Raw genomic sequence first — 15,719 nt, 5'->3', positions numbered from 1 at the left:
ACTTGCCAAAGAAAGGGGGGGAAAAATACAATACGTGTTTAGATTATTATGCTAGTTCAATGGCAGTACATGCCGTCATGCAGCATAATGACACATATGAGTTCCAATTTTGTGAGGAAGTTGCCAAAACTTTGCAATGGCCATCTGGAACAACCATTGTCATTAATCGTAGTATCAAAATTCTTAGGAATATGTGGAACAAGAATAGAAGTAAAATTCTAAGTCTTGTTAATGAGATTGAGTTGACAAACCCTTTGAGGCTGTGACACATATGTAATGACATAGGAGATAAGCGTGACAGCACAAACTTAAGTCAGTGCAACACAGTCAAAGACAGTACACTAATTGATAAAAACACCAATCAAACACAAGAGTGGGAAGGAGAAATGCAGTGAAACATAAACATGGTGAGGAATGTGTCACACATTAAAAGAAACGGGGCAGCAGCGTAGCCTAGTGGTTAGAGCATTGGACTAGTAACCGAAAGGTTGCAAGATTGAATCCCCAAGCTAACAAGGTACAAATCTGTCATTCTGCCCCTGAACAAGGCAGTTAACCCACTGTTCCTAGGCTATTGAAAATAAGAATTTGTTCTTTACTGACTTGCCTAGTAAAATAAAGGTAAACATTTTTTTTTTACTATTTTGTTTCTGTAAATGACCATATAAAAGTAAATGAGCAATGCTAGCATGTGATATCCGTGCAAATTGGTATCAATTTGATTGTGTTGGCCTATCTCCAGATAGTCAAAGGGATGTAGAATTTGCTACTTTTCTATGCAACTCAGAATCATGTGAGTTCATGTACAGCCATTGCAAAATGGATTTAGTCTTAAAGCGGACTGTGACACATTTATACATTATATTGCTAGTGACAACAAGGTGAAATTAAACAAAATGGTACAAACAGAGAATGTAAATTAGGCTCAGGTTCAAAACCTATTGCCTGTGGAGAGTTTAAATGATGGAATGTCAACTGCTCAGAGAAGACCCTCAGACTGCCAACTTAATATGCTAAATGTACACACTTTTGAGGATAAAGAATCTGCTTCTGAGTTTCATCCTGATGTAGCAAATAATTCATATGATGAAGTGTTAGTGGTGCTGCTCAATCAAATCTCAGAAACCCAAGATATTGGGAATTAATACTACCACTTAAAGATAGAAAGTTGTGGTACAAGTTGTCATACAGATGAGGAAATCATAAGCTCTATGACAACTGATACAGATGCGCAGCATGTAACTGGAGAGGTAGGTTGATGTCTAAATAAGCAGGGATACACTGAAATGTGTTTTGTCAAATTAGCCAAACTTTGGATGGTTCAGGCATACCACTCCAAATAATGGTGTGTTTACATTGACTTGTGATGAGTGGAAGAGGGTCCATTTGGAGAGCAATGGTAGGTACAATATTTGGTTAGTAGAGAACCTACTGAGTCTTTTGCGCCTCATTGTATCTTAGACAGTAAACGTTTTCCTCTACAGTGATGCAGTTCACTGTATATGGAATACATATTGAACTGTATCACTGTAGAGGAAAAAGTGAACTGCATTGCTGGCTATGTTTTGTTGCATTGGTAAATAGTCACAAACTCTTAATTACCAAATAATTCGTATTTATTAGCAAACGATAATAAGACAACTGCTGGGTACAGCACATAATGGGTTCACAGAACTAGGATAAGACGAGGCTTTACGCCACTAGAGGGTGCTACTAGGACAAGACACATGAGGCTATAGTCATCCAGGAATACAGCTCAAGCAAACTGGAAATAAATTGAAACCGTGATGGGATCTGTAAGAACCAAGAAAAACTTGTAAGCATAGCACCAGTCCTATACATAATATACAATTACATATTAAAAACATAACATTCTTTATCTTATATAGAGTAGTAATTCTCTTTAGTTCAGATTTTCTGATGTAGTTATAACAATTTTTACATTATGCACTATGGCTATGCAAAGCTGCAAAAAATCATACAGATAGCGTTTTACCGCAGACTTTTGTTTTGGAGAAAAAAGGTCGAACCGGAAGTCTTAATGTTGCCGCCGGGGCGCGAATGCCGCTGTCATGACGCTAATAACAACACAGACCTTTGCGAAACTGAACAACGTGTAACATGACGAGGGGGAATTGTAGATTTAATTTTGAGCTTGCATGAAATGAGCACATGTCGTTTGCCAAAGTTGGAAACTACAGCTCCCAATATGATATGGTTTCTGGATCACGTGATTGACCAGCTGAGAAATATATGCGTGATTATAAACAAACATACTAAACTCATGATTTTAGTCTACTGCAATGAATATATGTCAATGGGTTGGCTTTATTCAATACGCCCAACTTTATGTAAGGTTTGTATAATAATACACACAAGGCTTAGAATGAAGAGAAATTAAGCAAGGAGGTTGATCCTTCCGATCTAGTACATCTACTTCAACTGTCGCGTCAAAACCGTTGCAAAGGAGGGTAGCTACGGTAACCAACATCCTGAATCCATGACAGGTATGTCCTCACCAACCAACTATCAAGGTAAGTCTTACTTTAGGAGTTTACAAAGTTTGTCTGAACCTTGTAGTGTTTCGTAAAACAGGGTTTCCAAACTCGGTCCTGCCCCCCTGGGTGTTCTGGTTTTTGCCCTAGCACTACACAGCTGATTCAAATAACCAACTCATCATCAAGCTTTGATTATTTGAATCAACTGTGTGCTAGGGCAATAACCAAAACGTGGGCCCAGAACCGGGTTTAGGAAATCCAGTCATAACGCATGCTGATATTCAGAGCAGAAGACGGAAAGAGATAACTAGGCCCAACTCGGAGGGGGGGGAAATGAATGAATGAATATGAATGGCTTATTTGCTACATTAGGTTTATTTGAATGAATAGAAGTTTCGTAATGCTCAGGTTGTTATGATATAATTACGATACGTGACATCCCCGCAACTTTGACAAAAAAACAAACACTTTATATCGGAGATGGCTATGCATATTCATGTATGAGGCTAGTTGCATAACATCTCTACATCGAATACAGTCGGTCGACGTCAACAACCCTCATCGACTATTTTTAAAAAGTATTAAAATAATGAGATGTATCTATTAACCGATCCAAAAAAAGGATAGGCGTGCTGGTTTTTGGACAACGACTCCTATTGTTAGGGCGGAGAGACCGGTATCTTAGTATTCATAATCTTTGTTATATTTTGCGAAAACCGAGTTTGGGAAACCCTGGACTATTTGATATTTATGTTTTATTTGTCATCACCTAACCTTCTAGGTAGACTTTTGCCAATGCCTACCAATGTCGGTTCCCCAACAGCAGGAACAAAGCAGGGTCCTGTGTGTAAACCCTGGGAATCCTGTTTTCTCATGTATGATGACCCCAGTGGTTAAAGACAATTCTCCTGTGCCATGGGAAAAGCCTCCAAGCCCCTTCTACAAGACCACCTCAAGTGACTATGGTGTTAGTCCTCCAACATTTGAATCATCACCCTGTACCTACCACCCACTTTCAAAGAATCACAGAAGACCTTGGGAACTGTGGGATGTTACGTGACAATGCCTTCAATACAAGTCTTGATCGAAGCAGGGTATATGACTGCCCTAATTTTCAAAACACTATCTGATTTGATTGACATGGTATACCATTGTCTTAGTGTTGATTAAACTACCTGGTGGACCTTCATTGACAATGATTGGTGTCCTGAAAACACATAAAAGCTGTACATTTAAGTTCTACAATATGCATGTTGTATCATTCTACATACAAAGTAAAGCATATTTTTACTTGCACTTATGTTATGTGACATTATACAGAAACACTAATAGCAGGAGCAAGTTACAATGTTTGACTTAATTTTTTTATTGTATCACTATAAACACATTGAACAGGTGGGCTATCAGCATTAATTTTAAAGTGTTCTTCATTGCAAAAAAATATACAAATGTATTAAACATGTATTTATTCATTCGGGACAGGGTGCACTCCCTTGGATGATTTGTCTGATTTTGTGTATCAGCTTGTAGAGTTTCATTTTGAGTATCAATCTTCAAAGCAGCCTGGTAATCTTGAAGACCTATGACAATATTTCCAAGGAATAAAAAACGTATGGCTGACTGCACAGGCCATGGTAGGGATAGTCTGCTAAACCAGCTGTCCCTACTTCCTAGCCTAGGATATCCACATCTGCATTATTTCAGTCACAAGGCGACAGTAGGCTTTTCATTCTGGGCAGAAGAAACAAAATATAATCTAAAAATAAATTATGTTTAACCTTTAACTAGGCAAGTCAGTTAAGAACAGATTCTTATTTACAATGATGACCTACACCAGCCAAACCCAGACGACACTGGGCCAATTGTGCGCCACCCTATGGGACTCCCAATAGGGTGGCGTGATACAGCCTGGATTCGAACCAGGGTGTCTGTTGTGACACCCCTAGCACTGAGATGTAGTGCCTTAGACCGCTGCGCCACTACGGAGCCCAATGTGGAACTTTGTTTAAATCTGTAGAAAAAGTCAAAAGGTGCTATAACTAAACTAAATTGTTAAAGTATTCTCTTTTTTGCATTTCATATGTCCAAGTATGAATGACAAAATAGACCAAATAGAGAGTTCCAAGGGGAGCCATGTATCTTTGAGGCTTGAGAAATGCCCTTGTTGTCGTTGCACAGACCTTCAGTATAGAACTCCCGTTCACAAAAAGCTGTGCCTCGTCTTACATGGGCTCTTGTCCTGGCACCTGCATTGCCAGCCACGGGTGGCGTCAACAGATTAAGTGCCTGCAATGAAAGATTGTGGGTATGAAGAACCATTGTAATGTCATGTTCTATACAACCATCGCTTTTACCAATGCTGTTGAGTAAAATAAAACATTTACACAAGAAAGATGAATACTGACCCAAGAGGAATCCTCAATGGCTTTATGAAGATTCCTTAGTTTCAAGTGACAAGGAGCACGGTTTGAATATATGGCAGGAATCTTTCTGTTAAGCTTCATGGCAAGGCTGTAAGAATTGATCGCAGCCAAGTAGTTACCTGTTGCAAACAATTTGCTGAAAAACATGGAGGGAAGACATTTAATATTAACACTACTTAATTGTTTGATGATCACTGATTTTGACAAGATTAGCCTACTTACTCTCCTTTAACCAGTCAGGGTTCCTCTTTTCTTCTGTCAGGTCCTTCAGCTCTGCCAGGTCTGCATGTATTGCCCTTCTGGCCTCTGCCTGCTTCTGAAGCCACTGTTCCAAAGAGAAAATGTATATTATTGGGTTGGCTTGATAAAATGTATAAATTAAATACATGATGCTACTTCCCAATATGGAACCGAGAATGGACAAACGCATCCCGTGTCCATAGTAAAGACAAAGCAATTAATACCCATACTTAAAGGGCAATTCCACCACTTTTCATTATCTCCGGCAGAATACCAGTGTTTACATATGTGGAATTGGTACATTTCTAAGTGAAAATGTTCTACCTGACGACATAATCAAAAGTTAAAACATTTTAAAACAGTGATTTTCAAACACTGCGATTCACAGTGACGTGGGGAGCAAGAATTTGTCTTTTAATCCTACCCTGTGATGTCACAGAGAAGCATTTTTTAGGACCGTTCTTATTATCTTTTTAACCACAGATCATAGAAACGTGCTGTTTTAACATACAGTATGTAGACACTGGTATGGTGCTGCAGATAATGGATATGAGGTCGAAAAGTGGCGGAAATGCCCTTTAATAAACCACAGTTCCAAAGATTCACTGATGAAAAAACCTGGCTAATACTTGAAAGTGGAAAGGGAAAAGATGAGTTTACACCTCTTCCTCCTCTGGTACTCTTGATTCTCGTAGGGCCGTGGGAAACACTCGTGGTGTGAACTTGATTTGAATGTTGCCTGTGGATCTTGGAGCTGGCAAATTCACCTGTTTTTTCTTGCTGATTGATTGAACACTGTTTTTCTGATCTATGTAAGAAACAAGCAGATGATATTCATTACGGAATACTCAACCAATCAACAAAGTTATGATTGCAGAATGTACAATTTGATTGTACCAGAGTTTTATTTACCATGCTTGACCTTGCATCGGTCTGATGTTCTGGGTACATGTATCTTTTCCGATTTGCTTTGTTTGTCAACCTTGATTCTCTGACTTTTTAGCTTTAGTTGGGCTATTTGCCCCTGCTTCAGTTTCCATGCCTCCAACTCTGCTGTTGCTTTCTCATATTCATCATCCTTCATTTTCTGGATCCTGGCTCTCCCCCTTCTTCAAGCTGAAAATATAATATAACTGAAAATGAAGATGTATTCTTAGCACAAATTACACAGAATATATTTGACAAGTGTATCTCACCATCATCATGGTCTCCAGTGCATATTTCCTTCTTGTGTTTTTGTAGCTTTGGCTTTCGACTCAGCAGCAAGCTTTATCTGGCCTTTCAGGAGTGCTCTATCCCTGATCTCTCTCAATTTGTCTTTGTCATCTAAAACAGATAAACACAAGATCATTATAGTATCTTCTTTGTTGAATAATACTAATCAGGGTCAAATGTAATACATACAATTAAGTTGTAAAATATTGTGACTACTTTGCATAATGTATTGCAGCTACTTTATACCCATGTCCATGGCGTTGTTGAATAGTTGTTTCTGTTTGGCTTTAAGGGCGTTCTAGAGCGTGCATTATTTCCCTATAAGGCACGGTATATCAGCAGGGTAGAATTCAATGGCTTTAGTTCATTCTTACATGTTCTATGTTGGTGCTGCTTTTGAAAGTAAAAGTCGAATTGCTGAATTCGATTTCAATAATAGCATGCTAAAACTAATGGTTTGGTTAGCTAAAGTAGCAAGTCTATTTGTGTGGTTACCAAGGCAACTACTGTAGCTAGCCTATCTAGTAAACTTGCTAGCTACTTCAGTTGATGTTGAACACATTTCCAGCAAAAGTATAGCCATGGTATAAAAGGGATATCAACTCGGGGCTCTCAATGCGTTCTCTGGAAAATAATGCAACTCCTTGGAAGGTTTATTCCACTCCGCTAAAGCGTCTTCCATGTCATTTATTATTTTCAAATACATAGCCCCTCGTCGATTAACGCTTACATAGCTAACTAGACTAATATCTATATTGCTGTTAGATAATGAATTACTGTTAGTAATCACAAGGTGCTCCCACAGTCTCCTTCTTTTTCTGCAATGTGAAAACTGAAACTCCATTTCCAATTTTTGCTGTGCTTTTGTCATCATCTATCGGCTCAAACAGGAAGGCTTCAAATAAAAACGGGGGAAATGTACCTAAATTAAGGAGGCAAACCAAATAAAAATGGGGGAAAATGTACCTAAAATGAAGGACACAAACCAAAGCAATTGACCATTTACTACTGTTGACAACATTTAGATAGGTAACGTTAGCTAGCTAGCTTTAGAGTGTTTCCCCAAAACTTTTACCTTCAGATATTCGTCTGTTGAAAATATGTCTACTTTCCCAACCTTTACTCCTTTTAATGGTACATTTATGTAAACAATCGTTTCTGTCTCTGTCCATGTTTAATCTTTGACAATCAAAGGCATTTCAAACCAATTGTATAGTTAACTTTGATTTGCTAAATTGTTGTGTGGTGGTAGTAGCTACAACATTGTTGCCGGTTGCCAAGGAAGAAATAAAGTTGTTTCCGCGAACGATTGGTGTACTTCCTGTCTCAAAGTTTGGCGCCAGTTAAAGGGCCACTGCCAGGCCAGCCTACATTCAGATCCTAGAGCCCAGCTGGACTTGAAGGGTTGAAGCAAAGAATTTCTGATAGTTCTAAATGTTCTGATGTCGTGTTCCTAGTGCTCTAAGGGGCTATTTTTGAAGGTATAAATCTGATAGCCCAAAATGTTCAACACATAAAAGCGAAGACACGATTTCAAAGTTGTTTTTTATTAAAATAAGTTATACAATAAAATGTTTGTCAATTTAGAAAAAAAGTTTGTGGAATCTGTACTATTACTGCATACATTCATTATAAGGAACAGAATACAAAACAAATTAAGCTATGGGTCATTGAAGAAATTAAACCATATTGTTCATGATACAGAGGCACATATCTAATCTACTACCAGACCTCACAATTGAGTCCTGTTTGCCATTTTTTTTTTATACCTCTGCATAATTTTCATAAAACCACAATAACATTGTTGTAACTATGAGTGAAATTAACATTTGATATCATGTACCGGTACATTCAATATCCTAAAGGTAATATAATAAGGTGCTCATCTGAAAATTCTATCCTTTTTGGTGGCCAATCGATGTAGGAAAAGTACAAATAGTTCATGTGCATGTATAATGAGCATACAGGTTATTCATACATTACATTTACTAATAAACAACATTTTAAACTGTCAAGAAAATAAGGCATCTGCTGTCAATCATCTAGTATGAAAAAATTAACTTGAAAATCAAGCTAACTGCACTTTGCAAACAACGAGATATGTAAGTGGAGTTGTTATTCTGTAAGGAATGTACTTCTGAAATGAAATAACATTTTGGTACATGACCATTTTTGTGTTAAATCGAATAAAACTGGATTCAAAACCATTATCAATTCATTAGGAATGGGGTAATAATATATTATTCCTATAAACATTATCAATATTTTGATCACACAATATTCAGCTACATCACAAATGGCTAATAAATTAACAGTCAACAACATACAAATGCAGTTTTTTCACTTGATATATTAAGCAAAATATCTGGAAGTGATGATGTATCAAAACACTTGTAAGGCTGTTGATCCTGATGTTAGCACTGAATCAACAGTAAATATTAACTGCTTGTTCATACCAGTTCAAAAAGGAAGCAAACATTGATACAATTACATTATACAAAATTGAGCACAGTACTGTATACATTCACAATGCCACATTGAGTAGTTTTAAAAAGTTGTTGAGTAGTTTTGATCAATAGTTTTGATTTGTTTTATAGAAGATTTAGATTTTTAAATTTTTTATGACTGACAATATGAAAACAAATTTCTGAACAATATCAACTACCAATATTTATGTCTGATGGGCCGAAGCCTAACTTGAGCAATGTGCTCCCATAGAAAGTAGGCGGGATAAATTTATTAGAAATTTGGAAAATAGTTGAATCACCAAAATATTGCAATATCGAACTTAATGAAAAGTTCTCCAAACAGTAAGACAAATCTACATGAGAAAAGCAAACAATTAAAAAATATATTTAGTTTACTTTAAACTAGCAAAAATGGAAGCCATGCTTGAAACTATAATTTGACAAAGAAGTTTTATTTTGAACCAAGGTTATTTTCCCTTTATACAGTAAGCATGTCTCTTATTACTAATTATCATATTATTTTACCTTTCCTAAAATGAAAACAAAATATAAAGAAATGTTGATTTAAATGCATCATGTTGGCGCAAAAATAATACAATTAGAGCAAAGCAAAGTGCACACATACTAAAAACATATTTTTAGACTATAACATGTCTTTTATATAATAGGTTCATTTAAATTAGCTTAATCTGCATAATGTTTTACAAACATAATTCATTAAGGCTCTAAATACATTCAATATCAACAGTTTGAAAAACACACATGGATCGTTCCACGAAATTAGTGCCTTTTGCATCCCTTTGATATTTTCATTCGAAATTGTGCACCAATATTGAATTTTAAAAGCCTGTTATATTCAAAGTGCCCTTTAATATAAACCACATGGAGAATTCAACAAATCCGATTTTTAATATGAATAAAGACTTGCTAAAGTGCCAAAATGTTGACATGTTCCTCCGTGCACTCTCTGACTTCCAGGGAGATATTAACCCACTAAACCCTAAGATTTATCCAAGTTGTAAACCCCTAGTTATTTTGTTGCTTTGACAAAGTCATTTCTGAAGATTATTTATTTAATGTGATTGGTGATTAATTTTAAAGTAAAAAAAAAACCTGGCCCTCATTTTAAGGTCAACCCTGTTACGTGAACTGAACTTTTGTTCTAATATTGTGAAACGATTCCTTGGGATTTTTTTTTTAACAAAATAAACATTGAACATCTAATAGCCAAATCCTAGTGTAAAAGCAGGTGAGCTGGTTCTACTCTTTTTGACCATTGTCTGGTGTTTTGTGGTGGAAAACTGAGTGGGTCGAGCATAACATGTCAACCCTGTTACCTATAGATAGATTAGACAGGCTAAAAATGTTTGAACATTTCTACTTTTTTAAAGCTTGCATTCAATTGCCCCTCACTGTTGCACACACAACATCCATTTCCCCTGTCACGAGGGGATTTATGGCTGATTTTAAGATGACATCTTCAACCCTGTTACTGTCAAACATTTTTTTTCTCACGAAGTTATACATCTCAAAAGGCATAAAATTTGTGGAATGACCACATGTATCGAATCATTTCAAAAAAATTTATCAGATCCAATTCTGGTTGTATAGCATACAGTACAGGTGTATGGCTTTGGAACACCATTCCATCTGTGACTATCAACTTTTTGGGAAACAATCATACTGCTCAAAATCTGTCAAACTATAACAGCAGTTGCAAAACATATCTGATTAAAACGTTGAATATGTTTGCATCCGTCAATCAGTTAATCTTTCCAGATAGCTTACTCATACTGATGTTGTAATAACTTAAATAAACTATAGGCCAGGAAAGTTGAGAGGAACAGTAAGGACCTCGTTAAGAAAATGACATTATTGTGGTCAACATGGCCAATGGTACCTGCCCAATAATAGGGAATACATATGACATTAAACAGAACTTCAGTCTAGCTTTTGCATCGGTCTAAGCACGGGACAGAAACTGCTATCCAAATTATACCAAATGTCAAATAAAACAACAAAATGGTAAAAATGTAAACCTTTGTAAACCCTATGTAAAAACGTAAGGAAAAATCACCTACAAAGGAAGCATACCAAAGAAAATGACCAGTGTAAGAGAGAATAATGTTACTGACAGACCATATTCATGACCATATCACTCGCTGTTAACTGTTGGCTGCTGCCCTGTTACCTCCTTTGTTCTATGGAGCTGCGCCCCTTTCTCCTCCATGCAGATGTCACAGCCCCACACTGCCGACACCTCTGCTGTCAACAGGTTATAAGCTGTCTCAGTCATTCCAGTACAAACCCTGTGGAACCATTTTTGACATGAGGCCTCACACAGGATAGCTTCCTGGTCATCATTCACTTCATTCAGGCATACTCCACATGGAAACACAGGCTCCATGGAGGAGTGGCTAGGCCTGTTGGGATGCATCAGTGTCTTATTGATGGCCACACCACCACCTCCATTGCTTCTACTCCGCTCCAGGGGGGCTGCCTCCATGTGCCTGCCTGACTGTGGGGACTTCTTCAGAGAATCATTATTGGGGTGGATGATGCCGTTGATTTTCTCTGTGGTGTTAGGCTGACCTGCACCCTGACAGACCAGGGCGCCTCTATTCTTTGATTTCAGGTCGACAGAGTTTTTCTGACCCATGATCTCCTCTGAGCCATGGCTTCGTTTCTGTGGAGATGTGTTCTGGGATGTACTTTTGCTTGACACCACCTCACTCATGTCCTGTTTAGGTGTAGGTGTATTGGACTGGGTAAATCTGTTGTTTTGCTGCTGCCGAGTAAAACCAGGACTAGGGTCCATGCCGGGTTGGGGAGGTGGATTCCCAATTGGATTGACTGCTGATCTAAAGCTCAGGCCCATGTCAGGAGAAGTGCTTTGGGTCACATTATGCAGATGCACCTGATTCAAGTTGTCATGGGGACCTGGTCTAAAAGGCTGATTGGGTGGAAGTGGCATGTTACTGTTGTTGTTGCTTAATGGTGGATGGTTACCGTAATTGGGATTTTCATGGTAACCATAGTTAAACTCAGGGGGTCGATTGAACCCCATTCCCATTTGAGTCTGGGCAAAAGGGTGGAGCTGGTTTCGTATCTGGTAGGGACCCCTGTAAGAAGATGGCATCCTATTTGGCATGAGGTGGTCCATCCTGGGCAGGCCATAGCCACTGCAGCCAGGGTAGTGCGGGTGGCCAAAATATGGGTTCCCAGAGGACAGAGGCTTGAAAGATGGTGTGTTGTAGTTGTCATCAAAAGGATTGGTAGCCACTAGGTGGTCGGCACTTCGGTTTGGTGGTGGAGCATACTCAGATAGGGGAGCGAAGGAGGGAGCCTGGGGAAACGCATGAAAAGGCAATGATAAAGGTAGTTGATACAGAACTATGCAAGCAGCGTCAAACACTTGACTATCAACAGCCATTCAGAGAACTTCTCAAAAGTTTGATGAATAAGTGAGCAGTATATTCGTTTTGTCTTGATATAGCATTGTCTGACTGAATGAGGTTGGTCAATATCGGAAACCACAAGATTTTCGACCTATAACAAAGAAGGGAATCTCAGAAAGTCAGACTATTGTGCTGGTATTTTACCTGTGCGTTCGACTTGCACTTTTTCTTGTCTGGGCTATCCAGCAGAACACCCAGCCCTCCTAGATCATCAAGCCCACCAGCTCTACCTGAGAAAGAAAACCACACAAAACGTTATACAGCCACATAAAATGCAGGTTTCCCATTAAACTACAAGGCACACTTTTCACTCTGACAGACATTGTATAGAAAACTTACTTGTGGCATGCCAATATGTTGAACAACACAGAACTTGTTTAATTTTCTCATGAATGGCTTATTGCCTACACCTTCGTGAAGTCCATGTGCAAGCAGTGTCAGGATTAAATTATAAGAAAGGCTGGCTGCACACTGTTTTCTTGTAGTTTAAATGGTCCAACCTTCTCCATTGAGAAGAATCTAAAATGTTTGGCAGCTTGCTGCCCCTATCACGTTGTCCAAGTTGCCCCTATGATATGCGGCAAGCTGTAAATTCATGTAACCTAAGTATGGTATAGTCAGTATACTTGGTAAACAGAATCAAATTACCAGTACTCAGCTGTAGCCTCCCCTCCTCTCCAGGGTCTATTACCACAATAGATCAATACAGTGGAACTCTGGACCTAACCCTTTTAAAGTAGTGCACTAAATAGGCAATAGGATGCCATTTGGTTCCTAACCCTGGTCTATAGACTTGATGCCTGCCTGGAGTTCCTGACAGCCTCCCAGTCTTCATACATGGTCGATAACCAACATCCTCCTAAAGGCTCCTCAAGGATGCAAAGGTACATTAAAGGCTCAATCACAAAGACGTGTTGGATTGTTATGCCACTACAATTATCTACTGGATCTGGGGGGGTCATACTGGCTTGGTATCTATTATCTACTGGGTCATAGGGGGTCATTCTGGCCTGGTGTCTATTATCTACTGGATATGAATGGGGGTCATACTGACCTGGTATCTATTTCCTACTGGGTCAGGGGGGTCATACTGGCCTGGTATCTATTATCTACTGGGTCTGGGGGGGTCATACTGGCCTGGTATCTATTATCTACTGGGTCTGGGGTGGGGGGGGTCATACTGGCCTGGTATCTATTATCTACTGTGTCTGGGGGAGGGGTCATACTGGCCTGGTATATATTATCTACTGGGTCTGGGGGAGGGGGCATACTGGCCTGGTATCTATTATCTACTGGCCTGGTATCTATTATCTACTGGGTCTGGGGGAGGGGGCATACTGGCCTGGTATCTATCTACTGGGTCTGGGGGGGTCATACTGACCTGGTATCTATTATCTACTGGGTCTGGGGGAGGGGTCATACTGGCCTGGTATCTATTATCTACTGGGGGAGGGGGCATACTGGCCTGGTATCTATTATCTACTGGGGGAGGGGGCATACTGGCCTGGTATCTATCTACTGGGTCTGGGGGGTCATACTGACCTGGTATCTATTATCTACTGGGTCTGGGGGAGTGGGGCCATACTGGCCTGGTATCTATTATCTACTGGGTCTGGGGGAGTGGGGTCATACTGGCCTGGTATCTATTATCTACTGGGTCTGGGGGGTCATACTGGCCTGGTATCTATTATCTACTGGGTCTGGGGGAGTGGGGCCATACTGGCCTGGTATCTATTATCTAACTGGGTCTGGGGGGGTCATACTGGCCTGGTATCTATTAGCCTATACACACAGCTCTGTAAATATGTCAAACATGTAACAGTTGTTCAATGCTTTTAAAACCACCCACATCTCCATTGGTGGGATAGTTTGTGTAATTGTTATAAAAAATTAATCGCAATAAAGCTCTTGTATGATAGCCTACAGTCGTCTACTGGCGCATGTGATTAATGATCATCAATGTTTTCAATTTCTGTAGCCTATATCTTGTTGTTATAAATAAACAGGGCCTACAGTTTATGCAACATAATTTGTCCCACAGAGGTAAAACTCAAGTCTCAGTCAGTCGGTTAACTAAATTAAAAGACTCGTCAGATTTTGACCGCTGGGATGTCATTTAAATGCACTTCCTATATCGTTCACTGCAATAAGAAAAAGTCAGCTGGCTACATTAAAAAAAACATTTTTTTTAAGTTCGTGGCAGTTCCAAATTTGCGAACACATTCCGACAGTGAAAGTTTTGACGAACTTTCCACGTCAGCAAGGTCAATTAGATTTGAATAGTTTACGATATTTTTTTTAAATTTAAAATGCCAGCGCTGTCTATTTATTTTGAGTTTGATTCAATACTTCAAAGGCCTTGAGGTAGGCCGATAAGCTCCTTCAACGTCGTAATTATGGTCGAGACTTGTCTCGTGCCCCCACAGACAGCAACATACCACGCGCAGGAAGGGAAAAATGTCAAAAACGCGCATTACCTCGGTTTCTTTTGAGCGAGGTATCTTTATCCTGTTCTTTTGACATTACAGAGCTTCTTACATGGCTTAAACGTGCATACTTGTGCTGAGAAGGTAACAGTACCCAACCGCTCTCTTCCCCCAGCAGCAATCACAACTATCTGTGTGACGAGGAAAGCTGCAATCGTTTGCAAAGTTTAGGAGGAGCAGATAAATTCAACTTCATGATATCCTGTGTCACGCAGGGAAATTTTTGTTAACATTGTATCATTGTCACATATTTCTCCACGTGGCACATGTTTGGCACTTGTAAAGCACGGTTAATATTAGATTTTGAGAAACGGAACCTTTGTGTGACAGCACAGAACCCCCTCCACATTGGCATGTTGAATGTGTCTACACTGCCGCTCCGTCAGAAGTGTGGGTGTACTGTAATGATGCGACTGGGGCGGAAGCTAATAAATCCAGTCTGGATATTTAGAGGCAATATCTGTCTGTCTAAGAACTGCTTGACGTTTATTACATACCTACCACTCTCTTTGGTTGAGTTTTGCACTATTCATTTTCTGAAGTGATATCTGCTTAGTCATGATAAGGAGTTGCAGCCTAATAGGCCTAACTACTACTCTACACACTTCAAAAGTTGTTTTTACTGTAGGAATAGTCTACAGTATTTACAAAAAGCTTAAATGTTTTACTAAACTAAAATAATAAAGTTGTTGTATAGGCTACAGTATAGATTTTTTTTGTTTCTTATCCACAGCCATCTGTGGACACCACGCCATTTTTTTTGTAGGTTACAGATCTCTCCAGAAGCACTACTGTCATACACATGGGGTTAAACAATCGATGTATTGACGTTTCTCATCCATTAACAGTAATTAACTGCTGCTTTTTCAGATAAGGGAAGACCAATGATTGGATGGACTGTAATACCTGAATATAACTGAATATAACGTCT

At 39.0% G+C, this 15,719-nt stretch overlaps 2 protein-coding genes and 1 long non-coding RNA gene across 4 annotated transcripts; 1 reads left to right on the top strand and 2 right to left on the bottom strand.

The window, feature by feature from the left end:
* The first annotated feature begins 2,054 nt into the window (after positions 1–2,054).
* On the top strand, positions 2,055–3,970 carry LOC139576075 (uncharacterized). Its single transcript, XR_011675053.1, has 2 exons — positions 2,055–2,534; positions 3,280–3,970. It is a non-coding gene; the product is annotated as an uncharacterized lncRNA (long non-coding RNA).
* Positions 3,845–7,685, bottom strand: LOC139576074 (dynein axonemal assembly factor 4-like). Of its 2 annotated transcripts, XM_071401725.1 has the most exons (8): positions 7,452–7,685; positions 6,358–6,487; positions 6,074–6,277; positions 5,824–5,969; positions 5,144–5,246; positions 4,904–5,057; positions 4,679–4,784; positions 3,845–4,509 (listed from the first exon to the last, which is right to left on the bottom strand). In XM_071401725.1, exons 3-6 carry the CDS (start codon positions 6,243–6,245, stop codon positions 4,999–5,001), a joined length of 480 nt encoding a protein of 159 aa, XP_071257826.1. In that variant the 5' UTR covers positions 6,246–6,277; positions 6,358–6,487; positions 7,452–7,685; the 3' UTR covers positions 3,845–4,509; positions 4,679–4,784; positions 4,904–4,998. The 2 variants fall into 2 exon arrangements, with proteins under 2 accessions (XP_071257826.1, XP_071257825.1); XM_071401724.1 differs by having other exon boundaries at positions 3,845–4,784.
* Positions 7,686–7,901: 216 nt separating this feature from the next.
* LOC139576073 (pygopus homolog 1-like) lies at positions 7,902–15,082 on the bottom strand. Its single transcript, XM_071401723.1, has 3 exons — positions 14,780–15,082; positions 12,447–12,532; positions 7,902–12,190 (listed from the first exon to the last, which is right to left on the bottom strand). The coding sequence occupies exons 1-3, from the start codon at positions 14,823–14,825 to the stop codon at positions 11,000–11,002; spliced, it is 1,323 nt and encodes a 440-aa protein (XP_071257824.1). The 5' UTR covers positions 14,826–15,082; the 3' UTR covers positions 7,902–10,999.
* Positions 15,083–15,719: the final 637 nt, after the last annotated feature.

Source organism: Salvelinus alpinus, chromosome 5 (genome assembly GCF_045679555.1).
Source record: "Salvelinus alpinus chromosome 5, SLU_Salpinus.1, whole genome shotgun sequence".
Classification (NCBI taxonomy): domain Eukaryota; kingdom Metazoa; phylum Chordata; class Actinopteri; order Salmoniformes; family Salmonidae; genus Salvelinus; species Salvelinus alpinus.
This window is presented reverse-complemented; position numbering and strand designations above follow the sequence as displayed.